Genomic DNA, 17,777 nt, shown 5'->3' on the forward strand with positions numbered 1-17,777 from the left:
TGTTACTAAATAATGTCCTTACATAGCTGATCTTCCACCCAGTTGCCACCGATGCAAGTCCCACTGCAAACCGTATTTCCAAGAGGAGTGCAGGGAGATTCGAAGAGCTCAAAGAATCAATTTTGTACAGATGCAATCTCCAGTGAATTAATTAATTCTCCAAACTTGTATCCCCTTGAGTGCTGGCAGAACAAGGTTTCGGCAAGGCCCCTTGCAGGCAGTTGGCTACTGGTGCAAAGGCACGGATGAGAAGGAAGACCCAGAAGAGCGGGAAGGACCAAGGGGTCGCATCCTGCCTGTAGGGGCAGGGCTGGCCAGGCGGATGTGGGAGGGCTGCGGAGCCCGGCCCCAGGAGGGCTCAGGGTCGTGCGGGGCTGCCCCCCCCCCCTCGCCTTCCCCCTCTCCCAGCCCCAGCCCCAGCCCCACCCCCGCCTTCCCCCTCTCCCCCCCCCCCCCTCCCCCTCCCCTCGCCTTCCCCTTCTCTCCCCCCCCCCCCCCCACCCGCCGGGCAGTGCCGGCCCCGCCCGCGGCGCGCGCCAATGACCAAGGGGCCTCATTTGCATATTTGCATATTGGGGAGTACTTAAGGCCGGGCCGGGCGTGCTGAGGACGCGGTCGTAGCCGGACTTGAGCATCGCGTTGCTTTTGCATTACGCCTGTATTTAATTTTCACTGGTTTTTAAAACGAAAAAGTTACTTTCTTTTCCTTAAAAAGTTTTTTTTCCGCCGAAACTTTTGTGCCGTGGAAGGAGGAGGGATGGGGAGGAAGGCGTTGCTGGCCGTACTCTGCCTGCGCTGGGTGCTTGCTCTCGGCGGTGAGTCCCGGACGGGGGGTCTGGAAGGAGTCCGGAGTGCGCACGGGGACTGCCAGGCCTGCCTGTTGCTTTTGGGGAAGGGGAATTTGTGGAGGAAATGCTGCCGGCGTGGCGGGAAAGGGCAGCTCGCAGCCTTTCCTTTAGTAAAGCTCTCTCGGCGTGCTTGCGATGCTGCGGGACCCGGGTGTTGTGAGGCGGCCTCAGAAGGCGCTGGGGAGCAATACTGGGAGTTCCTACATCCTGTTAGGAGAGATCTGGAGCCTGTTCCCTGACCAAAGCTCAGGCACAACCTGCCGGGCTGATGACAAGAGCTGTCGAGGTTTGAGATATGTCTTTTCCCTGGAAGCAAAGTGGCTTCCAAGAGTCCTTTGCTTCAGCAAGGAATTGGCAAAGCAGTAGCATCACGGTAAGGTTCCTTGCCTCTCTCCTCTGTTCTGCATGGGACTAATCCATCCTGTGGGACCCCAGCCTCCCGATTTCCTACAGTTCTTGGTCCTAGACAAGCAAAGACTGAGTTTCATCGGTATCCTGATAATCTGTTTTGAGTCGTAGTTAATGTCTGTAATGCAGCAGAACCTATTAGGAAAAAAGTGAACAGAAATGTGTACTCTCACACGGTGTCTGTAGGTTCCCTTACGGCTATGCTTGCACTCTGCCTGTTGTACCAGCACTTGTGCGTAGACGCCCTCCAGGCTAGAGGGAGTGGAACGTGTGAATGTTGACTGCTGGGTGTTCACTAGATGCTCTCTTGGTTAATCACAACATGAGCGCAGCTTTTATGAGCGAAGAGACTACTTTTAGGAAATCACTACTCCTCAAACTTATGTTAGCAGTGCCCTGTCACAGACTGCTTTCTTACATTGATCTCCCACACGGACGATCTATCTTTAAATGTCCACGGACTTAGAAGAAAATGTGGCTGTAGCTCTTAGACCTGCTGTTTGATACTAACATGGAATGTATAAACTGCTGTTTCTTCTAGTGTGGATGCTTTTGTTATTGCTTTGTGACAAGAATTCTGAAGGGGAATATTCAAAATAAGAGGATTTGATGCTAGGGCACAGCCAAAGAAATGTGTTCTTGCTTTCAAACCAATTTTGTGCCGTCAGAGACAATCAAAACTAGTTTTCATCACAGTATCCAAGTTCTATACAGTGAAATAACTACCTTCTCAGAACAAGCTTATACCCTTGCAGGAACTGATTTGCTACAGACTTACTAATAATTTCATTATTTCTCCTTAGGGACAGGTTATATGAATGCAGATTGTATGTTCATCCTAAAGCTATGCAAGCCTTCAGTCCCACACTATTTCTTGCACACCACAGTAAAAAGTGCTTTGAAATGGTGAAAAACGCATGGTGCAGCCCTTCAGGAATCCAGAGTATTTAATAAACAACAAAGAAGAAGATATTCTAGGTGAAAACAGTGTTGGTGTTCCAGGAAAAGAGAAAAACATTACTAGGAATACATTCTGATCCCTATTTTTACCATGGTAAATCCTGAGTTGGCATATTTACACTGTTCTGTGATGTGAATGACTGGCTTTTGCTTGGCTTCATTTGGGGTAGCTGTGGTAAGTCCTTTTCAGAAACAATGTGTTTCTGAGAAAGCATAGAAGTGAGGCTGTCAGTTATCAAAAGCGTGCTGGAGATTAGCGTGACCACTGGTACTCCTCTGTGCAGAAGTACTTGCATGACAGGACTTTTTCATGCATCTGGTCCTCCATGTTACTGCAAAGCCTCACAGTGGTGGCATTTTAATTGTATTGGACTAATTCCAGATATCCCAGAGGGACAGGTGGATGGCAGGAACTCTGCTGGATTGAGTTACTAGACTCCCAGCTGCAGCTGAGTAAGGATTTGACAGGGAGTGCCTTGGAGAGGGATATCCAGGTGCACAGTGTGAGAACAGCAGTTTGCCAGCTGCAAAACTTGAACTGGGAGATCCTTGCTCAGCATCTGAACTTGTGCCTAGTATCTTTTCGGAGTTATTGGTCTTTCCATTGTCTCCACCTGTGAAGTGAAGCAAAACGTACTCTCAGGGCTCTGTCACTAAGGGATAAATAAATAAACTTGAAGTTGCAACTTTTTTGCAGCTAGGTTAAACAATAACGTGACTCGTTTCCTCGGATCGCAACACACAGTAATCTGCTTTCAGTTTATATTCTAGATCAAATTAAAGGATAACAATTTCTATTATGCTCCTCTTTATTACAGCCCACTGTGAATTTGCTTCAGAACTCTTAGGAATTCAGTATGACTGATTGATGGATGATCTAATGCTGGCTGTAAGCTGAAGGTAGAGTTTTTCTAGTTAACTACAGTTGGTAAATGTTAGATGTGTACAGGTGTTTGCTGCTGTGTGTTTATGTGTATGTGCACATCTCTCTGGGCTGGAGTTTAGAGTTTACACAGTCTAGCAGTATAATTTCAAAGGATCTTTGCAACTAGTTAATAGTATTTCCATTTCTGGGAATGTAATGCTAGGAAATCGTTCTTTATCAAAGATTGCCTTTATAAAACCATAGCTTCGGTGCACTCTTTTTGGCAAAAGCATTCTTATCATATTTTGGCGACTTGTGTCTGATGTGGGTAGTTTAACTTCTGATTAATATTTCAGATGTTGTTACTTCCTTAAAACTCACATTCTCCACCCAGCTCACCAGTGATAAACAGTTTTCACAATCAAAATAATTTGGTAGGTTACCTTGGATTTCCTGTGAAGTAAACTTGAAACAAAATTATCTTGATTAGCATGTCAGAATGCTTAAAAGTCATTGGGGTGCTTTCAGAATTGGTAATTGATGGGAGTCCCTAACTGAATGGAGTTTCACAAGTTCAAAGTCAAAAGTGTCAGAAAGCACCACTTATTTGAATTCTATGAGATTCTCAATATCTTGCTGCACAGGACAGTTTTTTTTTAAGTGTGAAAACTGAGACTGTGTAAGTGTTGGTGTAAGAAAAATATCAGGAAAGTTTGTGGAGCATGACAAAATGGTGAAGTTTGGCAATGCAGGCTATAGGCTGTTAGAAAAGCCAACTTGCATCTAGAACTGGTCGCTTAATTCTTCACCCTTTTCCAGTTCCCTGAATAATCCCTTTGTAGGTCACCTTGTTCACTGTAAGCACATAGCAGTAGATAGAAAACTTCCTTTTGCAACAGAGGCTTATATTCGTAACTTTGTACCTGGAAGCTTTTGCAGTACAGAACACGTGCCATTTTAACTCTTCTGAACTAAGTCTAGGAAAGTGTTTTTCAGCAAAAGATGGATTTGTCATGTTTTTACTTCCAGGTCGGTTTTTCCCTGAGGTCTCCTTTAGAAATGGACTTGTGTTCTTGTCATGAAAAGCTACCTCAATGTCTCAGGGTGGATGCATGTTAATTTCTTGATCCCTACTTTCTGTATCTACATTATGTAAAGTGTGATGTGAATTTGGATAAATTTCTATTTGCCTTTCAGAAACATGCTGAAAACTCCCTATTTCTGTTTTTTTTCTTTAATTAAATTGAGGTAAAACATGCTATTATCTAAAGAGTAGTGAGTGTGTATGTTGACCGTCTTTGTGTTTCTTTGTGTAAAACTATTTGACTGGTTCAGTTAGGACAAGATCCAAGGAAACTACTCACTTTAAATCTATGAGGAAAACATTTGTGGCAAAGGTCTATGTGTGACCAAGGTAATTTCTGAATATTTTTTCAAATAGACCCAAGATACATTATGAGGTAAAAAGTAGTACTGGGAAATGCTGGTTTTCTGAAGTGATATGCTTTGTAACTTCTCTGTTTCAGTTTTAAAACATGGTACGTATAGATGTTGGTCCATATGGTGAACATGTACATGCTACATGTGTCTTTATACCTTATTTCTAAAATTTAATCTGCAGAAGATGGGAGGCGAGGTGGTAGTGCAGCATATGTACACCACAACAAGAGATGTAGAAAAGTTATCTGATGCTTTGAGCCATGTAGAATTTGCAAAGCCAAACTCAGGCAAATTCTGAGGATATCTCCTTAATAAGCACACGATTAGGAAGTCTGTAACAAACCCCACCACACACTCTTCCCTTATCCAAAGAGTATCTTGCCTGCTGGGAACTGCTCGTATGTGGACATTAGATAACATGACACTCTTTGTGTGCATAAGATGATAACAGTAATTTCTTCTGACTTTCTAATTCCTCATACAACATAGTTAAATGAGCAGAGTGGCCACCTGCCATTTCCCTAACTCATGGGCTGCTGCTGTGCAGCTGCTGCTTTCCTGGTGGTGACTACATCTCAGTGATTTTATGTCCTTAAGTTCCTGCTAAAGATTTTTAGTCTGAAACACACACGTTTGTGAAGCACTTAGCACATCTTCAGTGGCAGGTACCACTGTACAGCAATCTAAGTTTGATGCACTTTTCTAAGTGCACCTGTAAGTATGGTGCACTGTAGATTATAAATTTCCTATAGGCTTGTTTTCCAAAGAGTTGTATGAACTTACACACAAATTCTGGCATGTGTTTGTAATTGAAAACACACTACCAGACAGGATATCAGTGTAATTTACATTTTGGATGATTATCAGGTAAGTTTAGTTCAGAAGGGAAATGATATCTAAGTATGATATGAAGCACTATTAATCAGTGAACAGGTGGACTATTCTTGTTTGCCTTCCTGTGCTGGGTGGGAGTATACATAATTGAATGTCCTTGCATTGTATGCCTTAGAGTTGAAATCTGTTCTTGTTCCTTTCAAGGTTTTATGGCTTCACTGTTGAGCGAAAAGTTGTGATTGATATTTAACCAATCAGCCTTTGGGAAATTTTCTGGCTAAAACATAAATAATTTAAGTCTAAAGATTTGTTTCAGAAAGGTGTTTTGTCATCTCGGTGGGAAAAGAAATTTGAAAATGCAAGGATATAGAAAAAGGGCAAACATTTCATTAATTTGGTAAATTTAGCTTTCAGTAGGTAGGTGAAGTGTTATGTTTAACATTACATGATTACTTCTACTGATTTGGAGAAAGGTGTTCTCCATAGACTTTATCCTTTCTTTAGGGGAAAGGAGGCAGGAAGGAGGTCCTCAGTGTAATTATTCTGGTTAGCTAGCCAGCGTAGTGCAGTCAAGATCAAATCCAAAAACTGAGCACTGCCTCTGTGCCTTGAACAGTTCTTACTTCCATGTGTGTGCTTTGCTTTTGAGGGGTGAGAAGTCCTGATGAACTCAGGCCATGTTAGGCCATTGGTTATGGATGATAAGTTTCTCTGTGGCTTGTACATAAGCATTTGTTGCAAGGCTGTGTGCTGGTTTTAGACCTTATGCAAGAGGTTCAACCCTGATTTCCGTGACCCTCCAAGCACAGCAAGAACCTCACAGACTTAATGAGCTACCTGAGGATTCGGTGGGTTCAGGCAGAAGTTGTGCCCTGATGATGGATAGCTCAAATGAGAAGATGAGAAACTTTCAGAAAAAATTGAATTGTTAGTTATTCATCACCTGAGTGATGCAGCACAACTTTATGGATAAATGCAAATCTACCAGTTATTATAGACAACATCTTCTGTAGTGTGAAAAAGGAGTTGAAACCTTTTGCACGCCTGTCTTGAGGTCCTTACCATTTCCCTTCACGTTTCTTATGGCGACTTAGAGACACTTATTAATGTGTCTTCAGGAGTTTTTGAAAGCTTTGTGGTCATGATGCCAGGGAGCACAACTGAGCTGGCCAAAGTTGGTGTGAGATCAGCTGCACTTGAAAAACAGGCAATCAATATCTTCTAGACTCAGGTTGCCAAACTGAGCCTTGGATCTTGAAAAGTCCATGGTTAATTAGAGTGTCTGTTGGACATAGAGGTGCTTAAGTGTTGAATCAGATGTGGAAAGAGGAGACATTTTTCTACCTAGATAAAGGAAGCATGTGCCTAGCATGAAGCCTAAAGTCACTTCTATGCCTTGGTAGGAATGAAAGAAATACATTTTGAAGCTGAGAGCTGGAGGGAGTGATTTTTGCAGGCCATCACATACTTTGTGATGATCTTCACCTCCCTCCCCACTCTGGGATTCAAAATAGCTTCAGGCCAAGGAAAATGTTTTCCTGCAGCTTATTTTTCTGTGTCTTATCAGATGATCTGAAAATGTACTGTCTTCAAAGTACAGTCTTGTGGTTTGCTAGTTCAATTTCCCTGTTGGGTATCTGAGCTTCTCACCTGCTGTTTGTTTGTCAAAAGTTAAAACTAGCATTTTGTAAAACAGTGGTGACTTCACAGGTCTTATTTTTAATACGTTGCAACTACTGGGTGCTGTAAAGGGCCTTGTTAGGCAGTGATTATTGATGAGGTGATGTGGAAGGTGCACCACCAAAAGATATAATAGTATGGGAGGCACTTGCTCCTTTCCTGTATGGCTGTCTGTGATTGTCCTGTGTGGTTTTCTGATCGTGGTAATTAACACATTTCCTGCTTAATGAAATGGGGAAAATAGTGCCTCCTAAAAAGGATTCATACCTCTCTGACAGCTGGCCAGATTCTCAGTGTTTTAGCAGGACCTTGGAAGTGAAGCAATTTTCACTTTTTGATTGCCTCTTTGCATGGCTGTTTTGTGGCCATCCAGTGCTCTAGGAACTGAAAACCACATGTCCCACTGACTGCTCCAGATACCTTTCCAACATTGTACCTGTGACTTCTGAATTGTTTGTCCTAGTACTAAAACACTGTTCTATGTTTTTTTGTACTTTTGCGTAGCAGAAGGTGAAAACAATTTTGAGGGCATTGAGAGCAAGTTTTCCTTACGGACACCTGCAGAGCCTGATGAGGATGTCTGCTACCTGGTTCCTGGGCAAGTGAACAGCCTAGCACAGTGCAATTTCAATCATACCAGTAAAACCTTTGTGGTGATCCATGGATGGACGGTAAGACAAAGTGGGAAGAATCTCCCCTTTAAACACACTTTTGATAAACTGTCCTGAGGTATCTATACTTCACATATAATATTAATGTATCTCCTTTTTTTAATTAAAAAAAACCCCAAACCAACAGGTGACAGGGATGTATGAAAGTTGGGTCCCGAAGCTGGTGGATGCTCTGTACAAGCGGGAACCTGATTCAAACGTCATTGTGGTGGACTGGCTAGTTCGAGCTCAGCAGCACTATCCAGTTTCTGCTGAATACACTAGGCTGGTGGGAAAGGATGTTGCTATGTTTATTGACTGGATGGAGGTAAGACAAGTAGACACATCTCACGTTGTACATAATGTCCTAGGAGACAAAAGAGCAGTCATACAGATGTGTTAATCATCTCGTGTTGGGTAGGTGGGGTCGGACTGTTGCCAACAGTATTTTACTGGACTGGTAAAATTCCAGCTTTAATTTATTTGTTATCTCTTACTTAGAGGCCTTTTATAGTGCATTCCAGAAACTTCACCTTGTGATCTCTGGAGCTCTGTGAGTCCACAGTATTTTCAAAGGCTCTGTGAGAAGTATCTATGGAAGACAGACTCCTGTATATTTTAGAGTAGCCAGTCCTTGGGAAACAGAAGTCTGCCCTGCCTTTGGGAAGTACTTAAGAGATCCAGATGCTGGTGGCAAGGGGTGGCTGGAAACCTTTGATATGGTACTCAGTCCTGTGTTCTGTACTTCATTTTGCATTCCTCTCTGCTTAGCTTTTTGCCATAAGTTAATTAGTTCAAGTGATCTAGTATGGCACAAAATTATGATTACTGTATAGTATTTCTTCCATTATTTATGCCTCAAAGAGAAATCCCAGTATTAACAAAGTATTTTCTTTTGTGCCTTCTGACATTTTCACATTTGGCTTCAAACTTTAAACAAATTGTTCTTTTGAACAGGAGCAATTCAATTATCCTCTCAACAATGTCCACTTGCTGGGGTACAGTCTGGGTGCTCATGCTGCTGGAATTGCTGGGAGCCTGACCAAGAAGAAGGTGAACAGAATCACTGGTAAGAAAACCTGTGACTGGAGAGTCCCATCTCTTCCATGCTGAAACATGTTTCTCTGGCAAATCACCAGAATAATTGTCGCTTGTTGACAGTGCTTTCATGCTGTGTTTGTGCTTTATTGAAACTGTAGGGCTGATATTTCTGTAGCAGAACTGAAGGTGTGTCAGAAAAAAATAACCAAGTTAGTGAGTGAGAAGTCCTGATTTGCTTGTTGACAGGAAATGGGCAAGTAGGCCATGATAACAGATTTGGGGGGAATGTGATTGGGGCTTTCAGCATAAGAACTTCAACTGGCTGTCTTCATGCAAGCAGTCATTCCTTGCAGGTGATGGGAGCCATCAAAAAAGAACAGGGTTTAAATCCTCCTGCAGTGGGTATAGGTTCCGTAGAACCTTTTGTCATGAAATACTGCAGATGCAGAGGTTTATATGGGCTCAAAGGCACACTGGACAGATAATCAGAAGAGGTTCACTGTAAGTTATTAAAATGATTCATAACAGGCTCAAAAATGGTCAAGTCTGAAAATAATACTGTGAAAATTCTGGAAAGGGGAACAAAGTGCACATATGCTTGCCTTGTTGCTGTGTGTGCTTACATGTCTGTTTAAGGTGATTTTTGGAGGCTGAGAAGGCAGAGTGCATGGCCACCCTGGGTCTGCTTTACAGCCCAGCACCTGGAGAGCTGAGCCCTAGCACTGATTTCATTGATAAAGGAAATGCCAGCATGAGCAAATGAGGCTGAGAGGTTTGCTCATCTATGTTACATTTTGTTGCTGAGAGAGCTTGGGAGCAGCATTTGAAAGGGAGCCTAGCTTGTGGCACCCTTTGCTCTTTCACCTGAGCCTGTCTGTGATCCCAGATCCACAGGCATGCTGAGGGGTGGGCTAGGCAGCAGTTGAGTCCTGGAAAAGTTGAGTCCTGAGAGCTGTCAGATTAAAATAAGAAGGCCAAAGCACTAGTTCCTCTATTCTTCCTTTCTCTCAGCTGCAGCTTGTTGAATTTACTGAGACTACCAAATCACTGGAATACCAGTAGCCCTCTTTTATGCTTATGCGGTTGCTCTTGGTGCCCAGGATGAGTTCTTCCCTTGGGGAAGGAGTGTCACCTTTGAGCAAAGGGAGTAATGTTATGTCCCTGAAGTCCTCATAGCAGCTCAGATTAGGTGAAGCTGATCCTGGCTGAGCAATCAAGGTGCCTGTCCGCAGATGGGGGCTACAGAAAAGGCATGCCACTTCAGCTCTGCTTTCAGCCATCTCTCAAGTAGTTGTCTGAATTCAAAAGATAGTACTGGAAGTTGTTCACTAGTCTGACTGTAATGTCTGCAGGAAAACTGGCATCATATATGTTACTTTAGCCTGGTGCAGTAGCTGAGTATGGCATTCACTATCAATGTCAGTATCTTTGGCAGACAGTTTTTCTTTGTGGTTTGCCCCATAAAGGTCTGGATCCAGCTGGTCCTACCTTTGAGTATGCTGATGCCCCTACCCGCCTTTCCCCGGATGATGCTGATTTTGTGGATGTCCTACACACCTACACTCGAGGCTCTCCAGACCGCAGCATTGGGATCCAGAAGCCTGTTGGACACATTGATATTTATCCCAATGGTGGAGGTTTCCAGCCAGGTTGCAATTTGGGTGAAGCACTCCGTCTGATTGCTGAAAAAGGTTTTGCAGGTGAGTTTGCTCTGAAACAAATGGTATAACATTCAAAGGCAATCTTCAATAGCTGTTTTCTGAGAGGCACAGGAATGTGTTCTTTTGAGAGCTTTTAAAAATCATCCTATAAAGCCCAGCTCTGGTGTAGTGGATCATGCCTGTTGACAGCACTGCTTAGGTATTCATGCCTTTATATGCACGTGTGAATATATTTTACACATTTTCATTCTTTCAAGATGTGGACCAGCTGGTGAAATGCTCCCATGAACGATCCATTCACCTCTTCATTGACTCCCTCCTCTATGAAGAAAAGCCCAGCATGGCCTACCGCTGCAACACAAAGGAGGCCTTTGAGAAGGGTCTTTGCCTGAGCTGCCGCAAGAACCGCTGCAACAATTTGGGTTACAAGGTCAACAGAGTGAGAACAAAGAGAAACACCAAAATGTACTTGAAGACTCGTGCTCAGATGCCCTATAAAGGTAGGTCCTGCTTGCTTACTGGTGAGCAAGACTGGTACTTGTGCTCAGCTGTGTGTCATGGTGGCTGTGTGCTGCAGATGACAACATTGCTGCTTTGGTGCCTGTGGTGAGCAGAAGTGAAGCTTGCCTGTTGTTTTCCATTGACCGCAAGCTAAACTACAGTCTCAGAGAAAAGAGTGGCATCTCACTTAATGTGTGAAGGTGAGGATAGAGTCAAAAAGAAAGGTATTTTGTAATACGTTTCTAAGTAGCAAAATTAAGAAAACTTATTCTGGGGCCTAATCACTTGGAACAACTGAATCTTCCAAATTTTTTGGTGTTTTTCATCCAAATGAATTTTTATTACTGCTGGGGAAATAAATCAGCAGAGCTCAGTCGTATAAGGAGCTTATTTAAAAATATGCAACCATCAGATTTGTACATTTTGTAGCACCCTGGCTAGAGGAGCACTAGCTCTCATTAAAACATCACAGCACTTCTTGTTTCCAGAGTGATAGGTCTGAGAAGGACACAGCCAGAGAACTGGAAGGCTTTCAACCAGGGAAGTATCTTTTGAGTTGGATTTTACTACCTTATTATTTTTATTCACTAGCTTTGCTGGTACCTTATGGTATGCACATTGTGTGCTCTGTGTGATGGGCCAGCAATCAGAGGGCACATTCCTGCAGCGTTAGAACAGCTGCAGGACTGGTGTTCTGTTGGCATTTTGTGCTTTATCTGCAATATCAGTGGATTGATTTTTGTTGTTGTTTGGTTGGTTTGGGGATTTTTTTTTGTTTACTAAGGTATGAGGAGGGCACAGCTCACTTGTTTTGAGTCAAGGGTAGCAATTGTTTAGCTTTCAATAACAGTTTTGAAGGCAATACTGCAGAGTGTGATATTATTATAGTGGCAGCTTGAATATAGAGTTTCGTTGCAAGAACTGCAAAATTGTGGTGTTTTTTTGGTTTGGTTTTGTTTTTTTGTTTTTTTTTTTCTTAGGGTGATTGCCTTGCATACTAATATTTAACTCATCTGAAAAATAGTTTCCTGGATACTTGCAGGGAACTAAGCTACTCATTTTAGTGAAGTTGGCATACGCCAGTCTAGAATTTTCGAGGGGGCGGGGGGGCTGGGTGGTTTTGTCACCAGCAGCCTCTTCAGAGGTTGTTTTCCTAATGGCATTTTCTTTTGCATTCTTACAGTCTTTCATTACCAAGTCAAGATCCATTTCTTTGGAAAGACTAATATGACTAAGACAAACCAGCCATTCCTGATCTCTCTCTATGGCACTCAAGACGAGAGTGAGAACATTGCTTTCACACTGTGAGTAGCTACAGAAACAATTACAATGCATTGTTGAGTTTACCTAAATTTGTTAAAGCCCCAGCTGAAAAACTTTCCTAGCTCCAGCTACAGAAGTCTTACAGGGTCCCAGAATCTGCTTTTGTCCTCAACAAAGGGGATGCATTTCTGAAACTAGTGAACTAATCTCTGCAGGAGCTCTTCATGATAAGACATCTGAAATACAGAAATGTGAAGTCTGACCTGTGACACAGCCTGATAAGAGTTTTTCTGTTGCTTTCCTGTTTGATTCAGTATCTTTATGTACTGTGCCAGCTGTAAAGCTTCTTAAAAGTCATGTGCAGACTGGAGTTAATTGTCTAATGGGTCTGAAGGCCTCAGTGCAGAAGCCGAGTGAGACATGGGATTTGCTTTCACAGCAGAAATTTGTGTGTACATCCCTGCACATGGGCTATCTCAGGGAATGGAGCTGGAAAGTCTGTTTTCAGCTCTGAGGAACATAAACTGTTTTTGGGTAGTGCTTGTCTGGCTTCTCTGAGAGTCACCAGTATAGGAGAAGACACCCCTTGCCTGGCAGACTGTCATAGAATCTTACTGACCTTGCTGCAGAAAGCTTTTCCTTTTACCTCTACAAAAGCTTAGGTGTTTTTCCTTATTCCATCCATCAGAACTATAGAGAAGGTTGCTTCCTTGTTCTCTAGAGTACAAAAAGTTGTTACCTCTTGCTCTTCAATTTTCTTAATCTGTCCAACAGTTTCAGAGGTGACTTTTTTCTTTTTTCTCCTCCCCACAGGCCTGAAGTCTCCTCAAACAAGACTTTCTCCTTTCTGATTTACACAGAAGTGGACGTTGGTGACCTGCTTATGCTGAAGCTGCAGTGGGAGAAAGACAGTTTCTTCAGCCTGACTGACTGGTGGAGTCCTTTTACATTTGACATCCAGAGAGTCAGAGTGAAATCAGGGGAAACTCAGAAAAAGTAACTTCTTTTGATTGTTATAAGCTATATTAATTTTAATGGACAGTGTTTCTTGATTTTTGGTATCTCACAGGGCAGAACAAATATATTAAACAGTTACAAATGGGTGCAGCACTGATAATCAAAGCTCTAGTTGCATCAGACCACCATTTATGTCAGCCAGGTTCAGTTTGCTTCCATGGGGATCTGTGATTTGTAGTCTTACTCCTGCATAATTAACTTGCCTGCCAATGTCTCATCTGTGTTGGGTTAGTTATAATATGCAAAGAATGAGATTTTTAGAAATCCTTCCAAAAGTGTGTTTGCACAAGAAATTATTGCTTTGTTAAGCTGAATTTTCTTAGAAGTTGAATACCTGGATGGTGGAAGAAAACTGAAAAATGTGACTGTTCCAGGACATTGCCAATGCATGAATGTTAAAACATCAAAGTCTGAACGGAACTGCTTTGACATGAATCTTTTGAAATACTCATTCACTAGACATGAGATATGTTTGCAGAACATGAACCCAGAATAGAGTAGGTGTGTCCTATGTGCAGTGTAGTAAATAATAAATTCTTTCTTTGAATAAACAAGACAATCACTTGATCAAAGAACAGTTATCAGAGCTGAACAAATATAGGGGTGGAGAAAGTACTGATAAATCCAAAAGCAACTACTCAGGTTTGCTGGAATTGGCAACTTGCTTCATTAGCAAACATTTGAGGGAGTAAGTCTTTCTTCTAAGTTCATTCACCTGACAAACTCACATAAGGACTGGTGTAAATAAAGATCCAAGAGATTTTTGGGATAGAGCTTCTGCTGTCTTAACCACAAGAAGATTTTTTGCAAAAGTTCACAGTGAAAGTTATGGCTACAGTTTGATGTCTGCATAAACCATTTACTAGTTTTTCTTACACAGTGTTTTATCAGAGTTTTCTTTTAAAAATAATTTTCTCACACACTTGTGAAGTAGTAGTGCCTCTCATGACAAAGTATAAAGACTGTTTCAAGCACTAGTCCTGTTTCTAAGGTTAAAAGTGTATGTCTGGCTCAGCCATGTGATTTTCCAATATTTATTCCAGAGTGGTGTTCTGTTCTCGAGATGGCACCTCACGTCTCAGTAAGGGAGAAGAGGCAGCAATATTTGTGAAGTGCTTGGAGCAGCCCTTCAACAGGAAGAGAGGAGGGTATGAGTGATTATTTTTTGGACTGTTTGGAACGTGAGTGGTAATCAAACTTCCCCATTAGTTGACTTGTGTACTAGTCTTCTCAAGCCTTCAGAAGCATCACAATTTGCATCTTAATTTGCCTCTCTACTAACCATCTCCTTGTGTGGTCGTCAGGGTGTCTGAAAAGAAAGTACAAGATGCTGCTTTTCAGATTCACGTAGTGGTCAAGTATGAGTGACTGTTAGAGAGTGTTTACAGACAAGGCACTGGCACAAAGAGAAAAACATGCCTCTTATCTATAGATGCCCTACACTTACCCTTCACTGAAGAACATTGAAACACCCATATTGAGTCAGTTCAGAGCTCTTCCTCCTCACTGGCCAATAACAGATTTGGTGGCTGGTACAGGATTGGAGCAGGCATATGCAGGTGCTCTTCTTGGCGCACTGCTTTCTGCTGGCAACCATCAGGTGAGTGACTTCCTGAGATTTGCATCTCTGATTTGGATCAGAGATTCAGTCTGTGTTCATTAGCCCTTGGTGCACTTTAATATTCTTATCAATAATTTTTCTAACCTAGAGTAAACTTTCAGTGTGGGGCCAGTTTTCTTTGGACTTTAACCACTAAAGTTTGAGATAGAGTAGTGGTTATATTTATTTTAGGTCAATTGCTGTATGTGAAAGGTCTCATGGGGACACTTTCAGACTGAGATCCAGCTCTGCATAAAAATGCACATGTGCTGACCCTCGCTCCAGGGCAATGACCTGACAAGTCTGTGTGTGTATCTGATGTGTGAAATGAAGCAGAAGCCATCAGAAACTCAAGTACATAAATTATTTTCCTGTTAAATATTATTTTTGTAGTCTTTATTTTCAAAAAATAAGATGAAAAGGAAAAAATATATCTTCCTCATCATCTTTACATTTTTTTTCCCCACAGTGCCAAGAAAGCCTCAAAAGAAAATTCTGCTCATGAATCTGCTTAAGTGACAAGAATAAAGATTTTTCCACACTGGGAAGGAGAAGAGTCTGTTCATCCCTGTTGACTGGATGTTCAGCACCAAATATATAGAAATATTTATCTGCTGCTGGACTTTTGCCTGCTATTCCTAGCTATCTTAAGAGACTTCTTGTAAGAAAGTCTCAGTATAAAAAATTACTAACCATAAAGATACATTATCCAAATAGTTAAAAACAAAAGGAAACCCGCAAAACAACTTGTCAAAATCTTGAGTGCTGAAAAGAAATAAGTAATTTTGCTTAATCATGGTGCCTTGTGACAAGGTTTCTTGACATCAGATCCCCTATAGCAATTTTCTGGTATTTATTGAAAAAAAAACCCCAAAGTCCTCTACCTGTGGTGGTTGGTTTTTTGGTTGCTTTTCTTGTGGGTGGTGGTTTGGTTTTTTTTGTGAGGGTTTTATTTTTTAGGGGGTAGGGCAGGCGCAAGTTTTTGTTCTTTTCAGGATTCTTTTAAAACTGGACAGAATTTGTTCTGCCTTGCCTAACTGAATTTTCAGGCAGTTCAGTGGTAAGAGTTCATTGTTTTTAAGTGTGTGTTTAGCAAATAAGTAGGTTGCTCATGTGAAAAAAACACCTTTGCTCTGTGTGTTGCTAGAAGGTGTCAGGGACTGAAACAGTAGGGGGATGAATTTTTAGTTTGTGGTTATGAATGTATTTTTACTGGGGGTAGATGCCAGTGCTGCTTAGCAATAGGTATGATCTGTTAAGCTATATACTTCTATGCAGCTTACTCTGGAATAAACACCAGTTGTAGGAGAAGGCAGCAATACCAGTGTCCAGTGCAGACATTTAACATTCTATCTATGCTTTCAGTTGTTGAAAAGGAAGCCATCTAGCCTCCAACAATGTGAATAAGGAACTGCAGAACTGAGCTACCAGCAAATGCAGGAAAGAGATGTATTTCACCTACCCCATTTGCTTGCATCCTGTATGCCAAAACTGTGACAGTTTCGGTGCTCTTTGACACCAAATGTCACTTATGCAGCTCTAGTGGCTGCTGTACACAGTTTTCAATGCAAGTGAATCCACCTGACAGGTGGGAAACATGCTCACACTCCCTGTATTGGAATTGTGACTGCCAGTGGCCCACCTCAGTTTGTTTCTTGGCTGTGATATAGTGCAAGTAGCTGCTTAGTTTCCTGACATGAAATGGAATTCAGCAAGGAGCAGGAGCTGTGGCAGTTAAAAGGAGCCTGATTGTGTGCTGCACAAAAACAAGTGCTCTGAAAAATACAGGAATTAAAGACGGTGCGAGGTCACAAAAATAGGTATATTGAAGGCATTCTGCTTCCCCATTTTTAAGTAACATGTAGTTTTTCTAGTGTGCTAAAAGGTACAATCCCTCTTTTAACATTCTAGAAGATAAACAAAATACTGAGGAGGTAGAAGAGCTTGAAGATGGACACTTGGAGAAGTGTAATGTGAGCTATTAATGCTGGGTGTTGTAGTCCTTTCCTGCATATATAAGACAGCATGGAGATGGTGATTTCTCCAACATCATCAAACAAAGATGTATGTGGGTTTTTTCCAACTGTAGCTGCTAGTATATTTGGGGATAAAAGTCTTAAACAGTGCAATATATTGCAATATAAATAGCTCTGAAATCTCTCACATTTGATTTCCTAACCCTTAAACTATGGCAGAGATGTGATGAGTCACTGAGGGTGGGGTTGAGTATTGAGCCACTGCATTTGAGACCTCTAAAATAAATATAACCATTTGTTCCCTATAGATTCCACTTTTTGTTGCAATTGTTTCTTAAGAGTTAAATTCTTTGGAAGAAAAGTATCTGAACAACTGTGCTCTTCATACAGGACCAAATACAAACACATGTAGAACTAGGATAAAAAACAGTGAAGGCTCTTTTCATGAGGAAACATGATTTAGCTCTAGATGTTATTTATTAGCTGTAAATAAGGTATTTATGAGTGTAAAGGCAGTTTGTATATTTTGTTAAAGTTGCTGACAGTCTCTACATTAATACAGTTGTGTAGTATTAATCCTGTATATAGCTTTCAGAGGTTTTTGTCAACCAGCCACTTACACTGCATTACTGCATTATTTTCTGTGGTTAATAATTTTTTTTAATCAAGCTCCTCAGTTTTGTATAGAATGGAAACCTATGGTTTTAATAAAATTCTCAAACTGATGCTGAAGTCACTACTTTCTTTTTGATTAAACAATCTGCTATCTACTGTCTGCTTTTATGTGAAGACCAGAGGCTAGCCTTGAATTCTGGGCTGAAAAGATGGGATGAGACTGTTTAAAAAAAAAAAAAAAGGACAATATGGGATTTCTGCATGTGCTCCTGACCCATTTATTTGGGGAAATGCAAAAAACATCTGTTAAGACATCAAAGAATCACTATGTAAAAGCAAAAATCCCACATAACAAGGGAAGTAGTTTGTCACTTTCAGGTTGTGGGTTTCAAGTTTCAAGACTCTTTAAGAACTGTCC

At 41.6% G+C, this 17,777-nt stretch overlaps 1 protein-coding gene across 2 annotated transcripts; it reads left to right on the forward strand.

Moving 5' to 3' along the window:
- Positions 1–588: 588 nt before the first annotated feature.
- On the forward strand, positions 589–17,494 carry LPL (lipoprotein lipase). Of its 2 annotated transcripts, none has more exons than XM_071580557.1 (10): positions 589–815; positions 7,540–7,706; positions 7,834–8,013; positions 8,643–8,754; positions 10,193–10,426; positions 10,645–10,887; positions 12,072–12,192; positions 12,965–13,147; positions 14,212–14,316; positions 15,238–17,494. In XM_071580557.1, the coding sequence occupies exons 1-10, from the start codon at positions 758–760 to the stop codon at positions 15,281–15,283; spliced, it is 1,449 nt and encodes a 482-aa protein (XP_071436658.1). In that variant the 5' UTR covers positions 589–757; the 3' UTR covers positions 15,284–17,494. The 2 variants fall into 2 exon arrangements, with proteins under 2 accessions (XP_071436658.1, XP_071436659.1); XM_071580558.1 differs by having other exon boundaries at positions 7,543–7,706.
- Positions 17,495–17,777: the final 283 nt, after the last annotated feature.

Source organism: Pithys albifrons, chromosome Z, assembly GCF_047495875.1.
Source record: "Pithys albifrons albifrons isolate INPA30051 chromosome Z, PitAlb_v1, whole genome shotgun sequence".
In the NCBI taxonomy this organism is placed as follows: domain Eukaryota; kingdom Metazoa; phylum Chordata; class Aves; order Passeriformes; family Thamnophilidae; genus Pithys; species Pithys albifrons.

Coding starts and splice junctions, on each gene's coding strand:
- LPL (XM_071580557.1), top strand. CDS start 758: ATGGGGAGGAAGGCGTTGCTGGCCGTACTCTGCCTGCGCTGGGTGCTT. Junction 816..7,539: donor CTGGGTGCTTGCTCTCGGCG/GTGAGTCCCGGA, acceptor ACTTTTGCGTAG/CAGAAGGTGAAAACAATTTT. Junction 12,193..12,964: donor GAGAACATTGCTTTCACACT/GTGAGTAGCTAC, acceptor TCCTCCCCACAG/GCCTGAAGTCTCCTCAAACA.